This window comes from Lagopus muta, chromosome 2 (assembly GCF_023343835.1).
Source record: "Lagopus muta isolate bLagMut1 chromosome 2, bLagMut1 primary, whole genome shotgun sequence".
Taxonomy (NCBI): domain Eukaryota; kingdom Metazoa; phylum Chordata; class Aves; order Galliformes; family Phasianidae; genus Lagopus; species Lagopus muta.
This window is the reverse complement of record NC_064434.1, coordinates 21137851-21155833: the sequence shown is the minus strand read 5'-3', so window position 1 is coordinate 21155833 and position 17983 is coordinate 21137851. Positions and strand designations below refer to the sequence as shown.

General features: G+C 32.4%; 1 protein-coding gene across 3 annotated transcripts in view; it reads left to right on the top strand.

The window, feature by feature from the left end:
* Nucleotides 1-17983, top strand: part of CSMD1 (CUB and Sushi multiple domains 1) — a 994481-nt gene that overhangs the window by 698939 nt on the left and 277559 nt on the right. For all 3 annotated transcript variants that reach the window (XM_048936946.1, XM_048936944.1, XM_048936947.1), the window contains 3 exons: nt 6513-6600; nt 13380-13504; nt 16363-16484. In XM_048936946.1, the coding sequence (XP_048792903.1) occupies nt 6513-6600; nt 13380-13504; nt 16363-16484 (335 nt within the window). The remainder of the gene's footprint in view (nt 1-6512; nt 6601-13379; nt 13505-16362; nt 16485-17983) is intronic.

Genomic DNA, 17983 nt, shown 5'->3' with positions numbered 1-17983 from the left:
TAACTTGCTTCATTAAACTGGAATAAATCCTGACTTCAGCTTCAGAAAAGAGAGTAGGATTCATTCAAGGGAGAATTAGTCTAATTCCCTTAGGGAATCAAAACAGAACAAAACAAAGTAAGATTTTAATTTGCATATTTATGGACAAAACCACTATTGGATTTATGTAAGGGCAATTTATTCTCAGACCTTATGTTCACTCAGGAATAATGGGTAAGTAGGACTTACCAGCTGTTTTAGTTACAGCCTATATATGATTGCAGGTAGCAGCTGGAGAACAGAATGTGTGAATATATGTAAATTATCTAGATTCTTTATTTTAAGCATGCGTTGACAGCAGCAGTCTAGTGGAATGATGATATGTGTATCTGAAGTGCTGGAGCTTATTCAAAACAGCTAGAAGAACTACCTTTAGTGAATGAAAATGATTTCTGTTTTCTATTGCATAAATGCATATGTCTGATCTGACTTTTAAAACAAGAGGAATTGTTGAACTTTCCTGACAAATTCTTCAAGCTAAAATACTCTTACAGGTGAAAATAATGGAGAAATGCAGTTTAAAATGAAATCTAGTATATGTCTATGGATTGAATAATGAAACAATACTTTCAAAAGTATTTTTAATCATTTTGAAGGAATAACATCAACTGAATGTGTGTTCTGGGCCCAGATTCACTTTTGGGTAGCTTTTTGCTCCTGGTATAATAGCCCAGATTGACCTTATGCAGCTAAGTCAGCTAGATAATGTTCACAAGTATTGTATGTTTTCTATTCACAAGTATTTCAAATCGTAGAATCAAAAAATCACAGAATTGTGTGGAGTTGGAAAGGATCTTCAAAGGTCAGCCAGTCCACATCCCCTCAGTGAGCAGGAATGTGTACAGTTAGATCAGGTTGCTCAGAACATAGTAATCAATTCATAGGTAAATTACAGAAAGAGTTTGAAGTGGCTTTTTGAAAGTTGTTTACCTGTTGAACTACAGAACTTTCATTGCCATCCTTCCTTGCTTGTCTTCTCTTCTGTCTTTCTCGGTTTCATTAATCTGCCAGTTTTTCATTAGAATTAGTTTCATGCAAGTGCTTCTATCAGACAGATTGTTATTATTCTGTTTCTCCTAAAAGCTTTACTTAAAGCCTATGCGAATTTGCTTTAAATATGTTGCACCATCAGTTACTGTTAACAATAGTTATCCTCTCTTCTAGAAGACTGGATGAATATATACCAAATAAATAAAATTATGTAGCTCCCTTTATATTTCTTTGTACTATTTAAATGTATAACTTTTTTTGTCATGGTATTTTGGTTTCAGGTATTATTTTTAGTTAAATCTGTACTTTCTACAACATACATAATTTTATTGAATTATAAGGCAGTATATATTAATAAGAAAAGCTCTGATCTCTTTTATGGTCTGATTTCCTTTATGGGGAATGGTGTTAAACTAAGACAGGTGAGGTTTAGGTTAGAAATTAGGAGGAACTTTTTCACACACAGGGTGGTGACGCACTGGAACAGGTTGCCCAAGGAGGCTGTGGATGCCCCATCCCTGGAGGCATTCAAGGCCAGGCTGGATGTGGCTCTGGGCAGCCTGGTCTGGTGGTTGGTGACCCTGCACATAGCAGGGGGGTTGAAACTACATGATCATTGTGGTCCTTTCCAACCGAGGCCATTCTATAATTTTATGATTTTATGATACAGCCATATAAATTAGGGTACATACTTAGTAATTTTCATGTATCATTTCTGCAAAAGACATAACAGGAAAAAGAAAGAGTTAAATCTGTTTTCTGTCCTCATTTGCTGAAGTGTTCGAGACAAAACAAAAACTTTGTGAAGTAGTCAAAATTATGTAGACCAAAATTAGTAAAATGAATTTTTATGATTTTTTCATATAAAACTTTTTCCCCTTATATGACTGTGTCTCTTCTTTTAATAAAAGAATAAATAAAATGAAATAGAGATTATTTTGGTGCATGTAAAAACATTGTCTATAAGTAAATTTACTCATGACTTTTACTTGCTGCTCTATTATTTGCATTAAGACACTATATTGAAATGGCTAACGCTTATGTGCTGCTTATAAATGCAACACATTGGAAGTCTCCTAGTAAATTTATTTGGAAAAAAAATATTCATTCGTTTTGATCTGCATAAGTAATAAAATTGAAAGCTTGAAATTGTCCTCAAGAGAGGGATAATTGAAAATTTCAAACATGCATAGCATAACTTATTGTGGAAACTTTGAGTCAATTAATTCTGTGACTGTACTTGAAAAATGAATTTTTGTAACCGAAGTTCTTTGTATTCACCTATTAATTCAAAATGTCTAGATAATAATCTAAAAACATCCAGAGTATTCAGACATTTTATACAATTATAATCATATATACCTTTTCTCCATGTATTGTTATGCCAGGACATAAGTACATATATTAAGTATATACATTTGTCTTTTCCAGCAACCACATTTTTCAAAGTTATGCACAAATAATTTCAAGGGCATTTGATAAAAAGTAATTGAAATGTTTTGTGTTCACTCTTGAAGCATAATTTTTTAATGACCAGAATGACATCTAGAATTGTTTAACTTGCTTAATTTATTTATTTTTTTAGTTATGAATCATGCTTTTCAAAAATTAAAATGTAAATAAACGTGAATCTGCAGACCTTATGAATAATAAAGATGTGTCTCAATTAGTGTAGCTCTTATCCTGTTTCATTGACCCAGAGTCATTGCACTTATGGATGATTTCTTGGCTGGCAAGTGGCTGCTATTTACATGTCAGCTTTTATTTGCATCATAATAGAAAGATTAAGTACCCATTCTTTGTAAAATCTTGTTCAGTTTACCGGCTTGTCAGTCTCTGCTAGAAAAAGTGCCATTTCTTATTATATCTTTCCACAGTGCATTCTGGGGTCTTTTCTCTAACCTCCAGGCACTATTTGACAAGGCCATTTTATAGGTGATTCTGGTAATTTTTGTTTTAATTTGAAAAGTATTCAAAACTGTTGAAGAAATGTGTGTACCTGAGTTTATATCCGTTTTGTTTGTTTAAACCCAGAATATTTCTATGGGCTGCTGATATCTTTAGAAGAATGTGTAAATGACCAGAAAGACTGCCAAAACATGTAATATTTAAAATTTTGTCACTTCAAATACTTTTTCTGACATTAGTCTCATGGAACATGCACCATATTCTGTCGCTGATAATTACTTGAATAACTGAGCAGAATAGTATGAAGAATTGTCATGTAAAGCAATATCATATTTTCATATTTGACAGTATTATACATACCTGAAATTAGTTTTTACAATAGAAAGGTTATACCAAAAGTATATGAAGACTATATTGTGACAGGCTGGTTTTGAGAGTTAGAAAATACACTTTGGTGTGTGGTTAAGAACTCTTCAGTGCCCTAAATTTGTGTGTCATTAATTGTTCCTTTCTTATGATTTCACAGGAAAAAAAAAAAAAAAAAAATTAGTCATGGTCTTTTCCATGGGAAAATAGGACTAGAGGGAATGGCCTTGAGTTGTGATATTAGGAAAAACACGTTCTCTGAAAGAGTAGTCAGGCATTGAAACAGGCTGTCCAGAGAAGTGTGGAGCCTGGAGTTTTTCAGGATAAAGGTAGATGTTGCACTGAGGGACGTGGTTTAGTGAGCATGGTGCTGATGGGTTGACAGTTGGACTAGATGATCTTGGAGGGCTTTTCTAACCTTAATGATTCTATGATTCTACAAAAGATTGGCCATGTGATTGAATGAATTTGAAGATTTTTTAGAGAGGATTTCTGAGAAAGACTGAATGATGAAATATGTTCTGGATTGGAGATGATCAAATTGGAGATGGTACTTCATTCTACATCTCAGTAGCAGTGGATAATGGTCAGAAGCTGTGGAAAAGGGGAAATTAGATAAGACTAGAAAACAGGAAGAAAAAGCACTGGGATTTGCTTCAGTATCTTTTCATCTGTTTTATGTTTGAATGATAAATATAAAAAAATTAAATACTGACAGATAAGGCTTTTAAGTATAATAACAAATAACCCCATGTATGCACTAAAGATTCTGGTGTTTCAGAGTGGTGAACACTCTGAAATTAGTTAATGATTGCATTAATTTGTGAAATTTATTCTTTTTTTTTCTTTTTTTTCTTTTTTTTCTTTTTTTCTTTTTTTTTTTTTTTGCCACATGGAAAGACAGAAACAGACAGGCTTTTTTTATAGGGAATTTGATTTATTTTGTTATGACAGCATGTCATGCAGCCACCATCTGTTAAAAAACACTTGACAGTTCATTGTGGAAAGCAGAAGGTAAAACTTAGGCCATGTTTAGCGAGGGCTGCAGACATCTTGAAAGATGTGCTGAGTTCCAGACATATGACACCTGCTCTGTTTCAAGAAGTATTTCTCTGTTCAAATGGTAGCATGATAGTGATGTGTGAATGTATTGACAGGGGAAAATAGTAGCTGAGAGAAAAATTTTGCAACTATGAATTTCCATCTGGGGGAATCAGAAACTCTGTGCTACGAATAAGGTTTCAATCAACATTTCCTGGTGTTCAAAGCAAAATATTTATGCAATTTGCATATATATCTGCATTGCACTACAATTCTTTTGTATTTAAACATTATAGAAAATGCAGTGTTCTCTACCTTGTATTACAGCTGTTATTATAAGGCTTAAGTTTAGAGATGTTGATATGTTCAATAACTATCAAATGGCTTATTTTCATTTTCTGGCGATTTCATTCTCAAAGTTGAACTGCACTTTCACTAAAACAACTACATTTCTGTGCCAAAAAGTTGGTTTTTTTTGTTGCTGTTTGTTTATTTTCCTGTAAAACTGAAGAATTGTTAGTGTGAAGTTTATTTATTTTAAAGTGTGTAAGTGTTCAAGTAGGCTGCTTATTTAGCAAGATTGTTTTTTGACTGTAACAACATTTCAACGCTGATACTTCTTGAGAAACTACAAAATTAAGTTCTCAGATTAAAATGCGTGTTTACTAGCTAGTAGAAATTTGTTTTCACAACCCTATTAACATACACACACACACAAAAAAATCTATTAATCCAACTTATATTAGGGAAACTACCAAGATTAGACTCTGTTTGGATGCTTTCAAGATTGCAAATTTAAAGAGGTTTTGTTTTGTTTTTAGCTGAACTGTATTTTTTTTCCAAGCATTTTTAAAACGTATTACTTATTTATCAGGAAACATTTTTTTTCATGTAAAATAAGTTTCTAATTTTGTCTGCAAATTCATTTTCTGATTATCATAATCTTTTATCACCTAGCACAAAGAAAGATTTCTGGGACTATACACAATTACTGTTGTTAAAAAATGTGGACAATTAGATTATTCCTTTTCTCAGCTTTTAAAACTTTTAATGTGCCACAATAAAACAACAACAACAAAACAAAACATAAATAAATGTTAAAACATTAAGTGTTGCATTTTCTTTAAATAGAAGGTGAAGTCAAACATTTTGGTAATTATAACAGCTTTAGCTGTAGTTATATTTTTGTAGTACTGCAATACATCTTTTTTTTGTTGTTTTAATCTCTTGGGAAACTTTGGATTTCATATAAGTTAATGGTCCCTGATGTAGCTGAAGATTTTATTACCATTTAATAGTACATATCATGCTTGTGACTATTCTTTCTGCCATTGTATTCAATTTGAAAGTATGTCACTGTGAACCACACACATTTTGTGTCTAATCTCTCATCACTTTTCATCTGCAATCCATTCCAGTTTGTACAGTTTATTTTATGAAACTAAAATATTCCAGCTGTTTTTCATTTGTTTGTTTGTTAAGTTTATTTAGGAAGAACATTTTGCCCTGTCCTTAAGCATTCTCAAAAATCTTTTAAGATGGAAATGTAGTCCTCAGATTTCTACTAGTGCTTTTCTTCTGTGGGGAAAACAGAAAGATAAGAGTGTGTAGCAATGTATAAACATATATATGTATATATATGTGTGTATGAACACATGAAAACATAAGTGTATTCAGGTTTTCTATATATTCTGTGTATTCAGTGTTGTGTTACATTACATCATATAATCTTCAAAATATTTGTTTGTTACAGTTTGGACCTTAGTTTTTGTATATTTCTAATCTTGCTTAATTTTTTTGGACTGCAATCACACAGTGGTACGTTGCAAGTATTTCAGAAACTGACTTCACAAATGTTGTTTTTCCTCTCCGAGAAGTGCAATGGGTGTTAGGGTATCCATAAAAAGATGACTGACTACAGAAAATCAATCATTTATTATTTTTGAGAAATAAAATATATTTGTTGGTGGTGGGTTTTTTCATCATAATCAAATAAAATAAACAGCACACCCAATAAATCAATTCTATGGGGCTTCTTTCAGTCAAAATTGATATCATTCCAGGAAAGAAAATAGGAATATGCATGTGGCCATAGAAGTTAAAATATGGGAAAAGTGAAGAGTCATCTTTTAACCTACATGAATAATTTTTTTTTCTTCTCTTTTCAGTGACGCAGGGTGGGGATGCAGTTGCATCTGATACATGTCCTGATCCTGGAATTCCTGAAAATGGGAAAAGAGTGGGCTCTGACTTCAGGTACGTATATTTAGTTTTATATATGCCCTAGAGGAAGATATTCATAGCTACAGAATATGCAACTAGAGGTATGCATAGTTTCCCAATTTTTTAATGTATTGAGTCTTTGTCAGAATAATTCCAGTTCATTACAGGTCTTGATTGTTTTCACTTTTTTTTCTTGTTCTTTGTTTTAAAAAATAAATTTTGGATCCCGATATTCTTTTCTGTATGTGAAAAAGCAGAACTCTCTTCACAGCATAAAAGAGTGTGGTGAGAGAATTGTTTGTTTTCCCACTATTTAAAGATGTTGGAAGTCTTGAGAATCGAATGTTGTGTCCAATACTTTTTTGTTTGTCTTTTTTTCTGTAACATTCATCTAAAAACAAAAAGGTTGAAGTCAAGTGGACTACTGTATGGGGAAGAGGAAGATTTCTCTTTCGTTATCTGGGGGGTGAAAGACAAAAAGATTTTAACCCTCAAGCAAGGCCATTGAACCTCTGGCTCTTGCACAGATTTATAAATCACTCAGAAGGAATGGAAAGGAAAATTTTATAGGAATTAGAATTTTGCAAAGGTCTTTGTAACTGCAGAAAACAAAGTCAATCAGACATTGCTCCTCAAAGAAATGGCATAATGGAAAGGTGAAGAATAATTTTAAAATGTATTTCTGACTACCTTTTCCTAGATTTTTCTCTGTTTACCCTCAAATTAAATTGAGAGGTCATGAACAACTAGAATACTGAGAGAATCAATTATATGCAGTCATAATTTCACTACCAACTTGATCCTGACTAAATGATTTCTAACAAATAATGAACTGAAGTAAGTTTTTCAATAAATATGCTACAGAAAAATAAGCTGTCCAGAAAAATATTTACTACATAACTGTTCTGTATATTATGATTCAGATTGGCATATACAGTTGCTGCAAAAGAAACTGTATGCTAAAAAGATATAGTGTTCATTCCCTCTCCAAATGTTCACTGTTTTACTAAAACACATGTAAGTTTTACCTTCATATTAACTAATGCTTGGTGCATTGATGAGGGAAACATCATTTGGTAGATGACTAGGTAAAAATGAGATACTAAAATACAACCCTCTCTCAAGATGTATTGTGATGTTTGTGCATATTCAGCTGAGCAAAACTTGCATATATACAGTTATTTTGGAGAATATTTTGCTTTAGAATATGTACTAGGTATATGTAACTTTTGTCTCCTTTGTTTCAGTGCTCTCTTCAGTACGTAGTGTACATTTTCAATTACACTTCAATTTACAATTTTACAATTCTTCTGAAATCCTCTAAATAAGTACTTAGTTGAAAGAATAGAAATCAGCATATAGGATCACTGTTACAAGTGAAGAGAAAAAAGCGAAGATAAACATGTAACCCCCTAGTCTAAATGTTTAATGCAAAATTGATTTGCACTGGAGGTTAATTCCCACTCCATTAACTATAGACACATGAATGATTTCAGCAGGTCAGGAGGGTGAGGAAACCTGAGCACATGATACAACAGGTGGCTCACAAAGCTGGTTTTGCTCACTCTCACAGAATCTGAAAAAACTCATTGCTGTCCTCAAGCTACTTTTCATGAGGGCATAAGGAAGAGAAAGCTGGATTCTTCTCAGAGGCACACAGTGACACAGCAGAAGCAATGGACACAAGTTGGGACTTCTAGATAAAGGAACTTTTAATGTGTGTGTGTGTGTGTATATATATATATATGTTTACTATTATGGTGATCAAACACTGATGGAAATTACCCAGACAATTTGTAGAATTTCCATCCAGGGAGGCATTCAGAGCTGAGGTGAACAAGGCCCTGAGTATACTGTCCTAACTAAATTTGCCTGGAGTGTATGTCTTTAGACTGGATGCTCACCAGAGGCTTCATTCCATGAATATCCCTGAATCTTGTGCAAGTTGTATGTGATTATGACACAATTTGGACTGAGGAGAATCTCATCTAGTTATGATCCAAGCCTGTGTCATACAATCGTTAAGCAACAACTGCACATGCAGTCTGGCAGGTCTAAGCACTGATAAGCTGGAAGATGATAGGAAAGACAGTTAACTTCTGCTCTAGGCTGTAGCCTGTAACTTGGAAGAGAAAGGGATGTAGATTTATTTTGGTGAAACATACACACATCCAAACTTCATTGAAGAGCTCAACACTTAATATTCATTAAATATTAAACGTAATATTAAAAAGGGAAAGCCCCAAAGAAACTTAAAGCACAAAGTATATTTTAAGATGTCTGAGGCCATCTAATGTCAAAGGACCCCAACAAACATACATTTTTGACATCAACTTCTAATGAATGAATGTGAGTTAACAGTATCTTAAGTGGCTGGAGTCAACTTAAAGGCATTGCTTACCGAGCTGACAGAGCAAGGTTATTTCCCTTTTTTTTTTTTTTTCTCCATTCAGCCTCTGATACTACTTTCATTTCAATCAATGTATCTCATTCTTTCTGAGGACAATTGAATATATAAAGTATGCAAAATTAACACAAAGGTAATAATATGATATAATTCCACAAATATAAGATATGATAAATAAAAAGTTAATGTAATTTGATAATTTGCTGTTTACCATGCCTCCAATTCTGAATATTATCTGAAACAATAAATTTTGTTTTGCATCTATACCTTACTTGTTACTTATTATTACTAATTATGCAACAGCAAATGTTTTTCATGTATGATAAACTAACTTTTTTAACAGCAATTTAAAAGACGTCATCTATTTTAAAGTCTATCTGTCTACATATATTGGTGTTTGAATAGATCAGTTTGATGGAATAGTTTTTCTTTCTCAGAAATGAAAAATTTATTTCTTCCAGATTTTAGGAAAAATAATGTTATTGTTTGCATATCTCCAATGCAGGGAAACAAAACACTGTGGAGTGTAAAAAGCAATTTTTTTCTTCCTTTTTTTAAGAGACAAGTATAAACACCAAAAGGAGATATTGTTCTTGTCAAGAGAATCCAAGCTGTGGATATAAGTCAAAACTGGAACATATGAAAATTCATGTTACTCAAAATATTTGCCAGTCTACTGAAGGACATGTTGTCAGTAGGACTGATGGAAAGGCAGAGGGTTTCTTTCTAAGTCAGCCTGATACTCAACTGATTAAGTGATTACAAGATTTTTGAAAATGGTTTCATTCTTTTCACTACAATAATGACATTCATTCTAAAATAATGAAGCAGAAAAAACGCATTGAAATCCTCTTCCTGCCATACTTTTACTGAGTTCAGTTCAGGATGTAGAGGAAGTGAGTTTTAGTGATTTCAAATAAGCGAGTGGACATTTGGATTCATTTTGAGGAAGAAAAGTTCCTGAGGATTTAGCAGGATGAATAAGGACATAATAAATACAATTTTTAAAACTATAAAATCCCATTTTATTTTTGTGGAAGATCTGAAAACACTATTTGACAAAGCAAATTCTCACCTGCAAACACTAATTTTCAACATAGTCACCACCATTACCAGTTCAACAGTAATGAACAAGAGCATGTATGCTGTGCTTGTAAAAATCTGCAGCAATGACAGTTACCCTCTGTTTCACAGCTGCTATGTTGTTGCCGTTGATAAGAAAATGTTGCCCACACAGTCCATATTCCACTGGTCCAAACACATGGAATTCGGAAGGAGCCAAAACCAGAGTAAACAATGGGTGTGGTAGGAAAGCCCAGCTAAGACTGGCAGTGTGTCAGTGGTATTATTGTGTTGCAAGAAAAAGGTTGTCTTCTTCTCTGGCCTGACTCTGGAAGTTTGAGCCTTCATTTTAGTCAGTGTTGCAAACGTAGAATAATTAAGGTTGGAAAAGACCTCTAAGATCACGTAGTTTGACTGTCCACCTACCACCAATATTGCCAACTAAATCATGTGCCTATGCACTACCTCTACTTCCTTAAAGACCTCCTGTGATGGTAACTCCACCAGTTCCCTGAGCAACCTGTTCCAATACCTGACCACTCTTTCAGAGAATAAATTCTTCCTAATATCCAACCTGAACCTCCCCTGCTGCAATTTAAGGCCATTCCTTCTATTCCTATCTCTAGTTATCTGGGAGAAGAGGCTGACCCCGATCTTACCAAAGCCTCCTTTCAGGTAATAGTAGAGAGCAATAAGGTCTCCCCTGAGCCTTTTCTTTTCTAGACTAAACAATACCATTATGCTCAAACGTTCTCCATGACACTTGTGCTCCTGTCCCCTCACCATGTTCATTGCCTTTCTCTGGCGGTGCTCCATGGCCTCAGTGTCTTTCTTGTAATGGATTCTCTAAGTCAAATTTTAACCTTTTCTAATAATTCACAAATTTTGCTTTGATACAGTTGAAATTCAAAGTAGAAGAAAAAAATGAGCAAAATATTTTCTTGTGTACATAGAGAATAAAGCAAAATAAAACACTTGCAGTGTCTGCAGATTATCTCGGTGACTACGGAGGTAAGGATGAGAACAAAATTTACAAACATTCATTTTTAACAATTTGAAATTGTGTGAATTAATAATTTTCATTGAAATTGCAGAACAAATGTATTGAAATAGTGCTTTAGTGCTCTATTTTTTTTAAGGGAAACCATCAAACATAATCAGTGAGAGGCTCAGCAATTCAGGCCTTACTTAGGGTGTAAGAATTCATGTTGTAGAGTGTATCAAGCCATTCTGATATGCTTATTAGGTACATCTGATTTTCTGGGAACAGAAGGTACTCTAGGGACTCAGCTTGCTTAACATTCCTTTTTATCAACCGTTCTTATAAACATCTAAAATTATGTGTCTCTATTTGCATTTTGTATGTTATATAATAAGTTTTTAATGATATATACATTTTATATTTTTTATTCAGGCCTTAAAGTATCAGGATAAGATAAAAAGTAGAATAAAAATCTTAATCTCATGCCTTCATGAAATTGTTTTAAAAGCATTTCGCATATGGATGCAAATTTACAGTATCTTTCATTCTTTACATGGCTTATAATCTGATTGTCTCAATCTCCATTCTGCAGTATTTAGAACTTGCAGAATATTTTTCCAATACCAATTTAATTATTTTATCATATATCATTTTTTTCTGGAAGTGTCTGTTTTCAGAAAAATCATTATAAGCATAAATCTGATCTATCTAAAATTTAATTAGATTTTTTAAAATTACATTCAAAAGATTGTACTTGTTAATGTCTGTAGCTGGCATTCAGTTTTCTCTCCACCTTGAGTCTAACACTGAGAAGCTTTTGAATTCCTGTTTTTACCGTGCTCTTCAAACTGATGATTTGGCTTGATTTTTTTGGTTATTTTTAATATTTTTTTAATGTGCTTCAGTCATCATGTTTTATTTTATTTCACTTAGTTTATTCTCAAGCATTTCAAAAGATGATATCCACTGTGTAAAAATATTACATTTCCAGACATAAGAGAAAATAAATATATACGTGCTCTATAAATAGTAAAACAAATAGAGTCATTGTAAGTGTATATATGAAAGTAGTAAAATTTTGTTTCCCTTTATTTCTTATTAATCAATGTTTATCCTTATGCTTGTTAATTAAAGGTATGTATTTGGAATATATATATATATATATTTTTTTTTTTTTTCTTCTGGAGGGTTTTAAGAATGTTCTGAAGGAAAGCAGACTATGGCAAATGTAAAAATAACTTTTAGAAAGTTTTTCTACTCAAAGGATTTAGTGCATTTCCTATTAATTACTGAAGGAAGAAATCAATATGCTCCCCACCCTTGCTTTTTTTTGACATCTAATAGCTCAAGCACCAAATATTAGCAAAACTGGTTTTTAAAGTTTTCCTAGACTTGTAGCATCTCATTCAAATTTTAATATATAAATAAAAAGAAAGATCCAGTTAAAGTTATGTGAAGGAAGTGTAGCAGCACTTCATAATAAGTCATCAAATTTGTCTTTGGGGTATCTTCTAGAAAACAGAATACTTGTTCTTGAAGGGTGGAAACAGACTGAATGCTAGTGATTATATTAACTTTTCTCCACGATACAGTTTTAGCAGCTTTCTGATTGCTGTCCTGCAATCCCCTGGTGTATAGGACTCTATGACTCTCTCAGAGTGAGAAATCTGTTTTATCAAGATGCCTTGGTTCACAACGTGAAATAAACAAATAAGAATTTTCAAGAGCAAGAAAGCGAGCAGTAGAATTGGTTGTTTATGCTTGGGAACAAAGAATGTCACAAATAATTGAAATGCTTTGAGGCAGAAAGAAATTTATGGAAGCAGAAAGTTCAGTTCTCTTTTGGAAAGCTCTCTGACATGCAGCAACTAGATATCATTTATAAACTCTCATAAATGTTGGACAGCATTCTTCAAAAAAAATTCCATAGAAAAAAAGTTATGATATTTAAAAGCTGTTAGTGTAGCAGCAGTGCTACAATCCTAATAAAAGTTAGGATTTTGCACAGTTTTCAGAAAATGTGAAGTTGAAATTATTTATGGAATAAATCTTATCTGAAAGAACACTGATGACGTATTTTTGATGCTTACTTTGAAGTCATTAATAAAAGCATGAAAATTAATATCACAATTGCATTATATTCCTGACATGATTTCTTAAAATAGTGGACAAAATGAACATAGTATACTTGTTCCGAATAGTTTAGGATAGCTTTTTATGTAGGTAGTAATGATGAAGTAAAATTTCCCATCCTAATTTCTTTGTTTGAACCTGGAAAAGCTGTGATATATTTATTTTGTGTGTGTTTGTTATTTAAAATATATTGTAATTCTTTCCTTTTTCCTCCCATTTTTCTCATAGGGTGGGTGCAAGTGTGCAGTTTTCCTGTGAAGATAACTATGTGCTGCAGGGTTCTAAGAGCATCACTTGTCAGAGAGTGACAGATACACTGGCTGCCTGGAGTGACCACAGGCCAATTTGCCGAGGTAGGAATTGTTCTTGGGAATTTTTCCAGAAGTTTGGAAAGGTAATTCATCATTTCTGTTTAGAAATGCAATGGAATGATGTTTGAAAGAAAACACAAGTTGTATGTGTATACACACACACACACACATATATATATATGTATAGAGAGAGAGAGAGAGAGAGAGAGAATTGCACACATACACACATATATATAAAATTATATATATCCAAAATTAAATGTACTTTTATCTTTTTTGTCATATAAAACATTCTAAGTAGAACTAGTTCAGTTTAATCAGCTAGTTTTTTTTCCAATTGAAGTCCTGAATATGAGAAGTTCACAATTATTTGGTTTTCCTTTCGGTCCCAGATACTAAAGAAGTTTATCTTATGTGTAAATTCTTTTCTCTGTTTTTTTTTTTTTTCCAACTTTCAAGTTCTCCACACCCTCACTATTTTGTTAGTGGGGAGGCTTTCTATTTGTTTTTCTAGTTGTGTGGTTCTTTTTTCCTATTTTAATCTACTGTCTGTAATAAAACAGGTGAAAATTATGTAAATGCTGTCAAAATAATCCAGAAAAGAGGTAATTAGGAATAATAACAATTATTTTTGTTTGTATGTAACTTTTGCTGTTTCTTAGTAGAAACATTAACTTGGACCACACATTTGGAGCGTACATGTTAAAGAAAGTCCTAACCCTGATAATTTGCTTGTTTTATGTTCTCAGCACCAGAAAATTTAGAGATAACTGGCACCACTAATAAAAAACAAACAAACAAACAAAAAAAAAACATACAAAATGTTTGATATGTTTGATATATTTTATTTGCCGTCATGAAGTAGTACTTCTTTTACTTCACAAAATCTTATGCTGAATCATAGTTACCAGGCCAGCAAATGACAGAGACTGCAGAGGGAGTAGAGTTGCCCTGAACTTCTTGTTCAAGGACAAAAAAAACTATAATATCAGTCACATTAAACTTGCGTAATTGTAGATAAGGAAGCAAACAAACAAACACACTAGCAACAACAACAGCGAAGCTTCCACCAGATAGAACTTCTGATAGGGCTCATCATTTCTTCGTCAGCCTTTAGATGGGGATTGCCTTATGATTCTGCTACAAAAGATACAATAATCTCTGCAAATGTTTGATATGATTTCTCTCATAACAAGATCTACTTCATCTCTTTGTTAACCATTTTTTTTCATACTCTTTCTCATTTAAAAATGAGAATGGCACTGGGGAATGATGTCCAGAAAGAGATCCTTCCTCAGTGTAGCTTTCCACTGTGAACCTAGAAAATTCTGATAAGGGTAAACAATATTTTTCTCTTTCTTTATAGCACCTTTCTGTTGTGCTGGTCCTTCTGTCATCACAACTTTGTTGTAATGCCTTTCTGATCTGTCCAGTTGCTACAAATAGTTAAATGCAATTAGCTTTTTGTTGGTTTTGCTTGTTGCACAAAACACAACAAACTGGTTAGTAATACTCAATGATGCTTTAATTGAATTGGTAAAGTTTCTTATGTAGATGAGGTTTTTTTGTTTTGTTTTTAGCCTATACTGAGAATTTTATGGAAAATTTCCTTATGATACATAAGAATTGGAAGCAAAATCCTTAATAGAGTCCTGGTATCAGACTTTTTCATAGAAGACTGAGTCATAGTAGTCTTAGTCTAGATGTGGGCAATGTAGTTAATCTTTGAAGTCTGTAGGACCAAGTCCTGGTACAAGATTGTAATGGGAGAATAGAAAGTGGTAGAAAAAGTTTTTTTTTCCTTTATTTTTGTTATTTTGTGTTTATACCAGTTACACTTCCTATATTGTATTAGATCCGGCTCAAAATTTCTCCCAGTAGTGAGGTAAGGAAATGCTCTTTTTCGTAATGGAGACAGGCACAGAGAAAGATGAAAAGTAGAATTTTCTGAAATGCTAGGATTCTGATAGATACATTTATCCAATACTGAGGAAAAAGAATTACCATTTTTCAAGGAATGTAGTCTGAATTACCTCAAATGTTAATACAGGTAAGTTCTGGAATTCAGGTATTTGAAGATATACAGTACATAACAAAGCATTAGAAATTTCATGTTCTAGCCTGTTACCAAAGTTCTATAGTGCCAAAAACAAGACAGTTGAATTTTGAAGTGCTCTGGGTTATGTATGTGTTTGGTTGTTTTTTGTTTGTTTGTTTGTTTTTAATAACTTGTGATATTTGATTTTCTCAATTTTTTTTTTTTTAATATTTTAGAAAATGTATCCTTTATGCTGTTTGGAAAGTAACTTAATTTATAAAGAAGTTTATTTTCAGAACTATTTAGATGAATGTGACTCTGAGGAAATATGACGGTTTATACCATGCTTTATAAAAAGGCCACTGCCCAAAACTATTTTATATTTCTTCCTAATTTTGTTTGCTCTACTCTAAAGAGCTAAGACACCACAGATTTTAAAGTTGGGCTAAGGATATACTGTTATATAGATCTATACGCTATCTAGACTTCTGCAACTGCAGAGAACTCAGAAAGGAGAGTAATGGCACTTTCACGTAAATACACTCTTGTACACCATAGACTCCCTCCAACCACTGAGAGAGGTTCAATACTCACTGTTTGGTTCAATTTAAACAGAATATTTATATGCTAATTGAAGTTAATTTACCTAAACTGAGAATACAGAAATGTAAGTTCCTCTAATTTTGTATTTTTGTGGTGTTTTTTTTTTTTTTTTGACAGGACTGAACGTCTTTATATATAGTGTTTCAATTTGGTAATTCTTTTGCAGCAAGTTTTAATTAATGATAAGACAATTTTATGAAGTTTAGTTTAAATAAAGCAGCTTGTCAAAAATAATCTTATTTCCTGTTTGTCATTTTAGCTAGAACATGTGGTTCTAATTTACGTGGACCAAGTGGAATTATTACATCACCAAATTATCCAGTTCAATATGAAGACAATGCACACTGTGTGTGGGTAATTACAACAATAGATCCAGAAAAGGTACTCTTTTTCTCTGTCTTAATTTAAACTCTAGAATTATGAATCTGTGTTAAAAATATTTCAAACATATTTGATAACAAATCTGAGAACACATGTCTGACTGTAGGCATTCATCTACTTGCAAATAATCAGACCAGAAACATTTATATATATATATTAGAGCACAGAAAAAAAATGGATTCATTAATATCTGTGAAAATGTCCACTTGGAATAATAAGTCACAGTTACAGTTTCCAAATTGTATATTTTTAAGTGAAATTCATAAGATTATATTCAAAATCATGTATTTCTAAATCAATTGAAGATTTTTCAAACTGCTTCTTGATACTTATGTGTCATTCAATCTAATCATAAAGAGTAGGCATATATCTTATTACATTGTCTAGTGTTGTTAACCATTTTACTAACATGCCTAATTTCTTTTTTCAAGCTACTGTTTCCCAAGAATAAGTTCTGAATATAGGATATAAATAATTATGCATAAAATAGTAGCAATATTTTAATTTAATATTATTATTACACTAGAATGTACCAAGATATGTATTATGAAAAACAGGCAAAAATATAAAACTCTCACATGAGCCATTTTACTGCAGATAGATTCTATCTAAAGAAGAAACTAGCAATAGAAACAAACTGAACTATTGTATTTTATTTAGTGTGGAAATTAGAAGTGACTGTGAATGAACTTTGTCTACAATTTAATGACTTTAAAGCTGAAGTGTTAAGCTACTTGGCATTTTTGAGTATTGATAACCATCTTGAATATAAAAATATCTGACATAGATCATACATATTTTCAATAAGATGTAGTCTATTTTGCGAAATGCAGTGTATTTTGAGAGAAAATATTGTTGTACGTTAAAAGAAAATGCATGAAATTAGTGCCAAGAAAATTGAGTCTTAGTACCTTAAAGATTTATTTATTCAGATCTTTTTCATTAATGTTTTATTTTAATTTTTTCCTTGACTTTTCAGGAGTTCCAATTATCATATTAATGATAAAATGAAGATGTAATCTCCTTGCTGAATGCAAGAGATTTCAACTGTAATAATACAAAAAATTGGTACAGGGTAGCAGTATTTATTGAGCTGCACATTGCATAAACTGTGGAGGCTCAGACTTGTGTATTAGGTGTATAGTAGGCTAAGTTTTGTTATTTTGCACATGTTCTATTCATTCTGTAAAATATATCTGTTTCTCAACAGATTTATGGCTTTCATAGAATAGACCTCAGTAAGATTGGTGTGGATAAATTTGTTGCTCTATTTGATAGACTTGAAAAGGCACTCTACAGTAGTATTCTGTGGGCAGGTTGGTAGTTCATCAATATGGTGTAGGAAGAGCACATGAATGATAATTCTAATGTTACATTCGAAATGAAGAGGAATTAATAAAAGGTTTGATGCTTTCACTGAGAAAGAAGTCCACAACAGTGGAAAACAACAGTGGGAAACAATATGTAAAGCTTCAAGACTTTTAATATCAAACTGTTTA